The sequence below is a fragment of the Daphnia pulicaria genome, chromosome 4, assembly GCF_021234035.1.
Source record: "Daphnia pulicaria isolate SC F1-1A chromosome 4, SC_F0-13Bv2, whole genome shotgun sequence".
Classification (NCBI taxonomy): domain Eukaryota; kingdom Metazoa; phylum Arthropoda; class Branchiopoda; order Diplostraca; family Daphniidae; genus Daphnia; species Daphnia pulicaria.
This window is the reverse complement of record NC_060916.1, coordinates 14,902,870-14,915,485: the sequence shown is the minus strand read 5'-3', so window position 1 is coordinate 14,915,485 and position 12,616 is coordinate 14,902,870. Positions and strand designations below refer to the sequence as shown.

General features: G+C 38.6%; 1 protein-coding gene and 1 long non-coding RNA gene across 2 annotated transcripts; one reads left to right on the top strand and one right to left on the bottom strand.

Annotated features, from left to right (window-relative positions):
- Nucleotides 1-4,692: 4,692 nt before the first annotated feature.
- On the top strand, nt 4,693-6,151 carry LOC124338376. The gene is made up of 6 exons (XR_006917755.1): nt 4,693-4,926; nt 4,994-5,049; nt 5,118-5,179; nt 5,253-5,548; nt 5,832-5,895; nt 5,972-6,151. It is a non-coding gene; the product is annotated as an uncharacterized LOC124338376 (long non-coding RNA).
- Nucleotides 6,152-10,814: 4,663 nt separating this feature from the next.
- LOC124338319 (serine/threonine-protein kinase/endoribonuclease IRE2-like) lies at nt 10,815-11,792 on the bottom strand. Its single transcript, XM_046792455.1, has 3 exons — nt 11,575-11,792; nt 11,013-11,515; nt 10,815-10,945 (listed from the first exon to the last, which is right to left on the bottom strand). The coding sequence occupies exons 1-3, from the start codon at nt 11,790-11,792 to the stop codon at nt 10,815-10,817; spliced, it is 852 nt and encodes a 283-aa protein (XP_046648411.1).
- Nucleotides 11,793-12,616: the final 824 nt, after the last annotated feature.

Sequence of the window (12,616 nt, the reverse complement as noted above, 5' to 3'; positions counted from 1 at the left end):
AACGACAATCTGGTGAAACGTCGCAGTATGATTACTAACAAGAACCAGAATTAACCGTAACTCGCTTTAGAGTAGTGTATTGAAACCCTGTGGTGATCCGTGAAACAGCTCCCAGTTAGATGACTCGACTTTAGTGTCGTTGATTGTCCATTCAACGATGGAATATTTTATCAGACGACCACCAAAAATGGTAAATCACATAAATTAATAATTTAATTACAAATTTTAAAATGAAGAATTGCGGATGCAGACAGGAATCGTTATCGGGATATAATGGTAGCTGACCGTCTGGAGACTCGTGGCGACCTTCGTGAATGCTGAAAGGATCCTGAAGACTGATCGACACTAGTCCTTGCCAACTGGTCAGCGTTACCCAGCAGCAAAGCCCATCGTCAAAGGTTAGAAGGTGGTGAATTGGCGTTCACAATATTTACCTTCAGTTGGCGCAACGAGTCTTAAACGACGTGGAGTACGCCGACCAGCAGGTTATCGAAAGTGGCAGCTTCATCGCCTCCCCCCTCGAGTCCCTCCTCTGTCGTCGACTCGTCAAGTTTACATTTCACGTGTGAGCGTGAACGTTTATCACCGAGGACGTCCTTCTTTCATTTCGCCACTCTCAGTTTCTGTGTGGGCGGAGCTCTCAACTAGAGAAGGTGCCAGACGGTATGTCCCAGCCTTCAAGGTAGGACGTAGCTTTCGTTTCAATCATTTTCCACTCCTAGCTAGTCCCTAAACGTTTCAATCAGGCAGCCGATTTTGATTATCGATGTTTTAGACATCAAACATGAACTAAATGCTCTTCTATCAATTTGCGGCCGTCCTCTCTATAAGATTGAATTGATTACCGTTATAATAACGTGCCTTATGTTTAAGTGACTGGACTTCCATTTTCCGAGTCAATTAGAATAATAGAGAAAATTAGACAACAAGTATAGTGTTTTAATTTTATGAAATTTAATTGCTATTTACAGTACTGTCATACATATGACGCTTGAGAAAAGAAAAAGGTCTTTCTTCTGTAAGACCCAAATCGATCAAAAATCGCGCCAAATCCACATCTCCGGTCTTATTTCACATTCGTCGTTATAGCATACTTTAGAATAGTCGTTCTACTTTGGCTACAGGCGAGCCCCAGGCCGGTTGGATTATAACTATCTCCAACCGAACCCGAGACTCCTTTCGCCCGAATAGCATTTTGTGTTTGACGTAACTATCAATGATTACTCCAAGAATGTAAACTCGGCCTGAGTAACGGTGGCGCCGTTGGCTTCTAGCGTAACTAGTCTGTCAATTATAACTTGAACGTTTAGCGCTATATCATGTTTGTTAATAAGATCAAGAATTTCAACTGTGCTCTGAAGCTGCGGTCTATAACTTGCTGTAGCACGAGTGTATCCACCATGCGCATTAAGCATTATCCATTCTTGTATCATAGACGATCTCCACGAGGTTCTTGTCGCCTCTCGATGCGCCGCCAGGGGCTAAGAAGTCTGGGTTGACTTTCAGTTCTTTTTTGATGAACTTGAGGTTCGCGTATAAGTCCAGAGTAATGTTGCTTAATAATAATTATAATAATGTATTGCATTTGGTATTTGGTAGCGCCGCTTCCATATGAGTGATCAAAGGCGCTACTAGCTCTGACAAAATAAAAACATGGAGATATCAGTTTACATAGGCCGCATTGAATAGGAAGGTTTTCAGTTTTGATCTGAACTGTGAAAGGGAAAATTGAAAAGTAAGGGGATGAAGAGCAGGCAGGCGCAGCTCAACAGGGAGGGAATTCCATATCCGAGGAGCAGCAACAGAAAATGCTCGGTCGCCTAAACTCTTCGTACGGCTACGGGGGGAGAGAAGAATAAGCTGGTATGAGGAGCGAGTGTCACGAGCAGATTCACGTAGTTTGATTAGGTCACTCAGATACAGGGGAGCCATGCCGATCAAGCAGCGGAACACAAGCGAAGCTATCTTAAACACTATTCGCTGGATAACAGGAAGCCAATGGAGGGAGCAAAGAACTGGGGTGATGGATTCACAACAAAGAACGCTACAAATTAGTCGAGCTGCAGAATTCTGTACTCGCTGAAGTTTGGCGATGCGCACGGTAGGTAGACCGACGAGTAAGGCATTGCCATAGTCTAGTTGCGACAGCACAAAGGCCCGGACCAGCTGAACGGCAGCTGATTGTGAAAGGAACCTCTTGATCCTAGCAATTCGCTTGAGATGATAGTATGCTTTTTTGCAGGATAAGTTGATCTGCGCTTCCATCGAAAGGTGAGAGTCGAGCAGCACACCGAGATTTCGAACCACTGGGGAGGGAAAAATGTGAGCACCACCAACCACTAGCGGGATCGATGAGATCAGTTGTTTTTTTGACGCTATCTTTAGTAGATACGAGAAGAGCATCAGTCTTGTCCTCGTTAATTTTGAGACGATTGGCAGCAAGCCACTTTCCCTGGTTGGCGAGGCACGCCGTTAGGTTGTTGTAAGCCCGTTGCTGGTCGGCTGCAGATGGCGATGGGATAAAAGACTCGTATTCCTAGGAACGCCAGTAGCACACCGTAAACTATTTGCGACAAACCGAAAGCTTTCTCATAGGTGAATCCTGAAGTAAATTGAAAGGAGAACTCGACGAGTCCATCCAAAATGCCCGCCACCATTCGGTCTATAATGGACTGTATTTCGGCCGTGACGCCAGTTTCATTGATGCTGTTGCATAGAAGGACGTATGCTGGTACTTCTGTTTGCCAGTTGCGGTCAACGTTGTTTAGGTTTATGTGATCCGTATTGTTTCGTACTGAAATCACCTTGTCAACCTCGTCTTGAGGTAACGGATGATTGAAAAATCCGGCAGGATTCGCTGTGCTTTGCCTTTTGATGCCAACTGGGGGTACTGGGTTTTTTTTTCCCTTCGCCATTTTTGCTTGCTTTTTCGGAATGTTTGCTTTAATTTAGAGATTACGCTCTCAAGTGAGAATACATGCATGTTGCGATGATTGGTGCTGCTTATATCAACTACCGACCCGATATTTGCAGCAGCAAGTGCCAATCTGACCATTTCATTCGAAGTAGAAATTTTCCTGTTGGAGGAAAACGTTTCAACGATGATCAAATCAATTTCAACAAGATTGATTATGTTTATCATTGTTTAAAACGAGTTGATTAAGTCTCAAACTGGCGTGCCCACTGGGACTACCGACTCTCCGCGCCTTCCCATTGGTCGATACGATTTTTGATCATTTCGAATTCTTATTGGCGCCACTGTCGTCGGTTCGGCCATAATTGGCAATCATTTAACGACAATTCATGGCCCTTAGTAGATCTTTGATGCCTTCGTTTACTCGTTGTTGTGCATTCAACGTCCATTGTTTATTATTGCGTTGTTTCTTTTTCCTGGCGACTCGATATAGACACAAACTCGAAACAAAACAGTCAGAGCTTGTCATGAAATCGTCTGTCGTGATCATTAAAGTTGGGCTGAATTTAGTCGACTCAACAGTCAACACAAGTGATTTCACATCTTTCCGCCAGCAGAAATTGAATGTAGTCATGTTTTTACTTATTTTTTGGCATGTTGGTGAGACGTCCACTTTGCTGGCTGTTTGTTGATTAGCCAATGTGCCCATCCTTCTTTCTTGTTTTAGTGCCCACCAACTTTGTCTTGGAGTTTGGCAACGATTTCGAAAATTGATTGGGGTCTTCTCTTTCAATTGATCTCGTTTCCCCATCATTTGACGCTTATAGTAGTGCATTGTCCATGACTCATTCAGCATTGTTGTAGCCCAAAAATTTGAATTTCTAAAAAGTTCTACGTCACAATGAGTATTAGCTCACTAGACGGCCTGTTTGTTTGTCTGTATTAACTGAATCTTGTTTGCAAAACAGCTGTTGTTTTGCTAGGCGCCAGTTGAATTTGCGGATAACAAGTTGTCAATCCTCTTGATTCTTTGCTTGTCTGATTGAAATAAAACTTTAATTGAATTTTGCTTGAATAGAGAACATTGCAAAATTTAGTCAGTCGGAACCTCTTAGACACGGAAAGCGCAAGACTGGCTGCTTTGCTTTGCTTGTTTCTGTTTGTGTGGCATAGAATGGGGCCTCACGCCCCATTTGTAGACGACGCTCACCAAAATCACCCTTTTCGTATTTCCCCTTAAGGCCCTAAGGGCGAAAGAGGGTTGTATTCAGCCTTAGGCAGTACGAAAAGGGTGATTTTGGTGAGCGTCGTCTACAAATTCATCACAAATTCAGCACCGCCCATCAAAAATGGCTGAGACCCAGTTTTGAAATGGGAGGCGCTTATTTGAACTTTGAACTAGAAATACACAAAGCTAGGTTCATTTTAAAAATATTTAAAAAATACCATGAGAATCAGCGTGAAAAACTGATTCTCATGAAGTATGTTTAAAACAAATCGAAATTTCATGCAACGACCCTATTCATCAAACTTGAAGCCCCCTAGCGTTCAAGGCTTACACCTTTTTTCTTCCTATTTTCACATCGTTATGGCGTTTATTTTTTTGCAAAAAACAATAAAGTTGATTAAGAAATATTGATTATAACGTGACTGAAATAGTGAAAGGGTAAAAATCAACGAGTACATAATTGTTATGTCGTCACGTGATAAGGCGCGATGCGCGTCGTCCAATAGGAAAGCTTGGATTGAATCAGCTGTGTGTACTGTGTAGTTGTAGTGACAACTGACAAGAGAATGTGTGAACCAGAGAGAAAAAATGGTTTGAGCACAGAGCAGCGTGTACTTTGTAGTTCTGAATTTCAAATTCAAAATTGAAATAATTTAGATTGTTACTCCAATCAACAATTTACGTCTACGTAGGAAAAACAAAATGTGGATAATGGATATTGCAATCGATTTTGAAAACTTGTATTATTCTTCTGTTATGAAGCCCTGCCCTACTACCTCAATTGGTAAATTTGTTTAATTTGTCTTAATTTGTCTTTATTTACCATCCTTACAAGTTGGTTTTATGCACAGCTCAAAGGGTTGACCTTCCAGTTTTGCTTGAACTTTGTAGCCTCTTATTCCATATGGTAGGCTTCATTTTCATACACAGATTAGAGCCATTTTCTATTAAATGGTACTTTCCATCTATTTAAAGGCAGACTGCTGGTTTTTTGTATAAAACCATGAAGCAAATTGAAGATTGGAAATTTACAATGAGTATTAGATCTAGCTTTAATTTTTTTTTACACACATTTTCCTGTAACTAAGTTTTTTTCTTTTGTATCGGCAGTTCGAACTACCTGCTGGGAATGCCAGTCAACAAAAGAAACAGAAAACAATTTCACTAATCAAATTCCTATTTAAATAGTAAGAAGTTTAAGGAGGATAACAGACTGCATAGAAAAATAGAAAATAAGCAAGAAAAATTGTTTTACAATGCAAATTATTTGTCAAACGGCAACATTGCTTGCCAAAGTTCTCTTTTCAAGTCCAGCAAGCACAAGATCTAAAAATGGCTGTGCTGTGAAGTCTCACAGAAACTATTTGCAAATTTGGATTGCAGTATGGATGTAATTAAAATGAAAGGTGATTACTTTATTAGCTGATATAAAGTAGAAATCTTTGCACCAAACTTGTAAGCAGCTACAAGTTTCCATTGTCAGCTCTATTTGAAAGTTACAGGAAACATTACCATGGAAACTGTTACCACTGTTCTGTTACCAACCAAACAGTCATCTTTCAAACAAAATTATTACAAACTAGTTAATAAATTAAATGCTAGATTACCTTTTAAAAGTTTTGACATTTAATCTAGCATTACATTTTTCGGTCCCTGGTTGTTTTCAAATTGCTTTCTCAATTTATGCAGATACATATTCCAACATATTTATTTGTTTGGAGACAGCAGTTGAGTGATATAATTTCTTCACAAGGTGAGTTTGTTGCTCTACTTCTAATTTGAAGATTAGCTGAAAATTCCAATTGTTTTAATTAACTTTTCATCTCCAGGAATATACTGCCCGCTCACACATCTATAAGCTGATTCCATGGTATGCCCACAACTATTTGCAGGGGTGAGACACAATTAAACTCTCATTTGTCATCACTCATCAACAAGTAGTAAGTGTTGACTGTTGAATGTTCAATTCCATTTCCCTGAATCGATAGTAAAGTATGTTGGTTATTTTTCTTCTTGACCCTTTGCTTCATTAGTGAAGAGACAAATACTGTTGGAAATAATTTCATTATCTGCTCGGTTTTTCTGGCCAGTTCATGTTTTCGACAACTTTCTTGTTTAAAAGCCCTCCATTTCGACGACGAAATGATAGAAGATAGGCCTAGTTGAATGTTGATTGCGATTTCTTCATCCTCCTCCGATCGAAATCTCTTTAAGCACTCACCGTTACGTGGACCATCCGTATTTTTAATGTAAAATCTATTCGATTCAACCATTTTCTCGAATTGTTTTACTGTGAAAGTTTATTTTAGTTTTTTGTGAAGTTTTTTAAGTCAGTTGCATGCTTAAAGCAAAATATGACAGGTGCGTGGGTTTCAATATGCCTTCATATATATACAGACGGGATTTTCTAAGCGTATGAAATATCCAACAGTTTTAACCGACTTTTGATTTATTGAGGAAATTGTTCACGGACTAACCAGCATGAAGGTGTAGCAACCAACTGAATTTGTCGTAGACGCTAAATAATAATTATCATTATCAAGGGCAAGGTGCCCTTATTTGCGCAGTCATTGGGTTAATTGCCTTGTTCCGTCGTGTTGAATGAAAGTGTGTGACATAAGTTGGGTGCTGCGCTCTATACGGGCTAGTCAAATAGTTGTCTCAGTGATCATGAACGCATCGTTTCTCCCCAAAACTAATGTTGTCCGTCTCATGATATACCGCCGGGTGCATCATGTGGGCAACCCCTTGATAAATGCGATTATGTGAGGGATATTTGTGCTAGATTCAGATCCGTATATCCTGGCTAGAGCTGGGAACTGGTGAATCCCAGTGTATCCACCCGACATTGTTAAAATTGTATATTATAACTATAACATATGTTGTATTAACAATTAGTGCACACACACACAGCGGCGGATGCTCTCTCTCCTTGCTATTTACGAAACAAGTTTTCAACTTTTTGTTACCAAGTTCTTGGTGTGTTTTATTTTTATTGCCGAATTAAAATTGAAATTTTTATGAATTTATCGATTCTTCGTGATGTCAGTATACGAATAATTCCAAATTGCTTGCGGAGAAATTTCACGGATTTCCTTGCCAAACGGAAAGGGAAAAATAATATTCAAATTTTTTCGGTAGACTGAAATAATATTTCGTTATTTTAATTGACTAAGAATCTAGATTTTGTTTTTCTGCCGTGGGGCATTTGTCGGGAACGATCATTGACATACTATTTCATTCGTATATTGTTCAGCCAAGGTGAACAACCCAAAACCATGTTTTTATAATTTAAATTTTAAATCAATTTTTAATCATTTTCTCAAAGTTTTCTCCTTTTTTCCGTGTTCACGGGTGAATTTGTTTGCAAGCGGCAAATGCTGACGTCAAACTTCGAGGATGGAAACGAGATGAGGACCGCGAATCCAATGAGATGAGGTTCTTGCATCTTTCTGATAATGGTGGGACATAAGCTGAAGGTTTAACCTGGACGAGGTCACAATTCACATCTCAGGGACTCCCTAATTAAAATTGAGGTGCCAGACGATATTTCCCAGCATTCAAGTTAGGACGCAGTTTTCGTTTCAACTATTTCTCGCTAGTCCCTTAACGTTTCAATCAGGCAGCCGATTTTGATTATCGATGTTTAAGACATCAAACACCAACTCAATGTTTTTGAGAATAGATGGCCGTTGTATGACTCTGATATTTCTCGAACTTTCTCCGTCAGCTAACAGCAATCGAGTTCTGTGCAAGTTGTCGTCCGTTTACCAATTATAATTAATTCATCGTAAAACAGCAATTCGTGAAACTTTTATTTTGCTTATTTTAACATAAACTAACTCTTTTCAGTCAGTACAATTTTCCAGTTAATTTATTTTGAATTGAAAAGACGAAGAAAAGAAAATCATGACATCACATAGTTATTTATGCTACACAAATTTATTGTAATTGATTTCTTTTTCGGGTGCAGTCTTGTGTGTATACTTCGTGATAGAGGCTGATGTAAATGTTAATCGTTTTTCTTGGTCGTTTAAAACCTGCAGCTGTTTGTTTAACTGATGTGTTTTAATTGACTACCATACCACCATCGAATTCTTACATTCATTCGTCGTCATTTGATCGAAAATTTATTTAAAAGAGGCATATCTTCCGGCTGGCAAGATCTGTATCGTCGAAAAGTTTGATGATGGCATCAACGATTTCTTTCCTTTCATTACAAGTCAAGTTTTCTTGCAACAGATTTCGGGCATCGATGCCATTGGATTTAACGTCAATTCCGAGTTGGATTAATAATTTGATGGCGTCGATTAATCTTTCGCTTGAATTATAAGCACATAACAAATGAAGTGCGTTCCTTCCGTCTTCGTCCTTTGCGTTGATATCAATCCCCAGTTGAATCAATAACATGATTGCATCGGGTAATATTTCAGTTGAATTATTACGACACAGTAAATGGAGTGCATTGTTTTCGTAGTTGTTTTTCTCATTTAAATCGACCCCGAAGTGGGCTAAGAATTTGATTGCGTCAATTAATCGCCCACTTGAATTATAAACACACAGTGTGTGGAGCGCGTTGTTGCCGTAGTTGTTTTTCTCATTCCAATCGATACCGAGTTGGATTAATAATTTGATTGCGTCGATTAATCTTCTACTCAAATTATTACGACACAAAAAGTGGAGTGCATTGCTTCCGTGGTTGTTTTTCTCTTTCAAATCGATTCCGAGTTGGATTAGTAATTTGATTGCGTTAATTAATCTTTGGCTTGAATTATTTAGACACAGTAAATGAAGTGCGTTGTTTCCGTCTTCATCTTTCTCGTTGGCATCGATTCCAAATTGAATTAATAATTTGATTCCGTCCATTAATCGTTCGCTCGAATTGTTACGACACAGCAAATGAAGTGCATTACTTCCGTAGTGGTTTTTCCCATTGATATCAATTCCTAGTTGGATCAAAATGTTTAGTTCGTCGATCAATCTTTTCCTTGAATTATTAAGACACAGTAAATGAAGTGCGTTGCTTCCGTCTTCATATTTGCAATTGATATCGATCCCTAGTTGAACTAATAATTTAATTGCGTCGGTTAATCTTTTGCTTGAATTATTAAGACACAACAAATGAAGCGCGTTGCTTCCATCTTCGTCTTTTTCATTGACATCAATCCCGAGTTTGATTAATAATCGAATTGCGTCAATCAATCTTTCGCTTGAATTATTACGACACAACAAATGGAGTGCGTTGCTTCCGTCTTCATCTTTTCCATTGATATCGATCCCTAGTTGGATTAATAATTTAATTGCGTTGGTTAATCTTTCGCTTGAATTGTAAACACATAATAAATGGAGTGCGTTCCTTCCGTTTTCGTCCTTCCCATTGACGTCGATGCCTAATTGGATAATTAAACTTATTGCGTCGGTTAATCTTTGGTTTGAATTATTAAGACACAATAAATGGAGTGCGTTGCTTCCCTTATCGTCTTTTTCATCAACATTGATTCCGAATTGGGCAACTAATTTCATTGCGTTAATTAATTTTTGGCTTGAATTATTGAGACACAATAAGTGGAGTGCGTTGCTTCCCTCTTGATCTTTTTCATTGACACTGATCCCGAGATGGATTAACAATTTGATTGCTTCGATTAGTTTTTCGCTTGAATTATTAGCACATAATAAATGAAGTGCGTTGTTACCGTTGTCGTCTTTTCCATTGACATCAATCTCTCCTTGGATTAATATTCCGATTGCATTGATTAATACTTCGCTTGAATTATATCGACACAATAGATGAAGTGCGCTGCTTCTCTCTTCGTCTTTTTCATTGACATTGATCCCGAATTTAATAAGTATTTTGATTGCGTCAATTAATCTTTCGCTTGAATTATTACGACACAATAAATGGAGTGCGTTGTTTCCGTTGGCGTCTTTTCCATTGACATCTATCCCGCCTTTGATTAATATTCCGATTGCATCGGGTAATATTTCGCTTGAATTATTTCGACACAGTAAATGAAGTGCGTTGCTTCCGCCTCCATCTTTCCAATTAACATCGATCCCTAGTTGGATTAATAATTCAATGTCATCGGTTAACATTTGGCTAAAATTATATCTACACAATAAATGAAGTGCGTTGTTTCCGTTTTCGTCTTTCCCATTGACATCAATCCCGAATTGAATTAATAATTTTATAGCGTCGATTAATTCTCTACTTGAATTATCACGACACAATAAATGCAGTACGTTGTATCCGTCTTCGTCTTTTCCATCGACATCGAACCCGTCTTGCATTAATAATTCGATTTTGTCTAAATCCATGTTGGTTTCTTTGCAAAGTAGACGCAACTCTTCTTCTTTCTCGGCCAGCTGCAACACATAAAATGATTTGAAATTATTACTTCATGTTAAGGTTAATACTAACAGCGTCGTGCAAGAATAACTTCCACAGAAGGTTTTGACTAGTATATACTTTTATAGTGTACCATTGGCCTGTGTACGAAGATAGGTGAGAAAGAAAGGAAACTGTTGTTGAAAAGGGCACAATTGTAAAAAGTAAAAATTTCTCCCGGCCTCCCCTTTTGTCAAAACCTTTTTGGAATTATTTTGTACGACCGCGCACGACACTCATCCAATGCCATTTGTAGATAACAACTCAAAAGTTTTATCTGTCAACTGTCAAAATATTATTACCTTTTCTTTGATGGATTCTAGTTGAATAACAACATCGCGGGATGAAAGTCTATTGCCATGTTCGTATTCTAACATTTTTCTGATAAGATCCAATGCGTAATTGGATTGGCTAATCTCTGCAGTATTAATATAGTTGTGTTACTTATTGTGAAGTTTTGATCAATTTATTCTTGATGAACTTACTGCTGATATTGACTGGGTTGTTAGCCGCAATGTTTATACAAACTTCTAACTCGTTTGTACCGTAAAGATGGTGCCCGTCTAACAGAAGAAATGCAAAGACAAGGCCTTGAGCAAACACGTCGCTTTTGACGGTACCTAGGGGCTTTTCGGATTGCTGAAATTGACTGATTAGTTTCATTATCTCGGGGGCATACCAGTTTCTTGTTCCTTTGATTCCGCTATTCATCGTAAATGTCCCACGTTCATTGACGGATCTGGACAGACCGAAATCGGCCCATTTCATTGTCACCACCTGACTAGTAGAATCGACGGAGATGAGCACATTTTCCGGTTTGATGTCTCCATGAATCAAATTATTTGAATGAATGTATTCGAGGCCCGAAGCCAATTGGGAGAAAACCGTGATGTAGTGTGGCAGTTTAGGTCCCCTGTATTTCAGCGAATGATTAGCATCTAGAAACATATGATCTAATGATGCGGTGCACAGTTCCAAAGCAAAATACCTGAAACCCAAGCAAATTTGTTTAACACATTCTTATATTTTTGTACATTAAAACTTTACTTGAAATTATCGTCAGTTTCATAGTGGAAGCATTTGACGATATTTGGATGGTCTTGGAATTGAAGGTTAAGAATGCTTTCTTCGTGGTTAGCACCGTTAGCACCTAATATGAGTAGAACTCTTTTCACTGCCACTTTACTGCCTTGATAGTTTCCTGGAAACACTGAGCCGTAGCCACCTTCTCCCAGCGGAATTTTGCCATCAAGTTGAATTTCCATTTCATTCAAACTGATGTTGTCTAAAATGGAGCAACACCGAATTTAGTTGTTTGTCGGAATGCCTGAAACAGAGATCTGGTCTCCGGACGCCCGTTGTTCTCGAGATGGGCGCAAGGTGCCCAAAATACTAAGCCTGTACCTTACATATAGATAGCGTATCCATAAATAATTTACGAAAGATAAAACTAAACAAGGAAATTTTTTTGACAGGCTGTCGACGTATGACACTGTCGGGATCAACTGATTATGTGATATCCTTCAAGGTGACGATCATCTAATATAAAATAACGTTGTGTTGAAAAACACTCATGTTATTTTCAGTTTGCCGTTCTAACTTTTATCGCTGCTGGATTTCAGATAAATAAATAAAAAGTACAGTCCGTAGGTGATGTAGGATTTAAGAGGGATGCTTGTCCTTTTCTGTTGTTGCTATGTAAATTTACACATTATACTCGTAACAATTGGAATCGATTTCTTGACAAAAACCGAGGCTCTTTTACCATCCGGATGATTCTGGTTTTCCTTTAGGTTTCTAAGTCGGTCATAAGATGATATTTGATTTTAGGTCTTATCATTTTTTATATTTGTTGAATTTTTTACTTACCCGTATCACTTGTTTGTTTTGTTTGTTTGTTTATTTTTACAAAAATTACCGAAAACAGATTCCATGGATTTAGCGCCTATGATGGAGTAAATTGACTAAATTCCACTAGAAGTATGTCCGTTGGGCCTGACATCGCCACAGGGTCGCGGAAGTTCCTTGCCTCAGAATAGCGTTATTTGTCAAACTCCCAGAAGCTGCAAACTTAAAAGAGAAAGAAGAA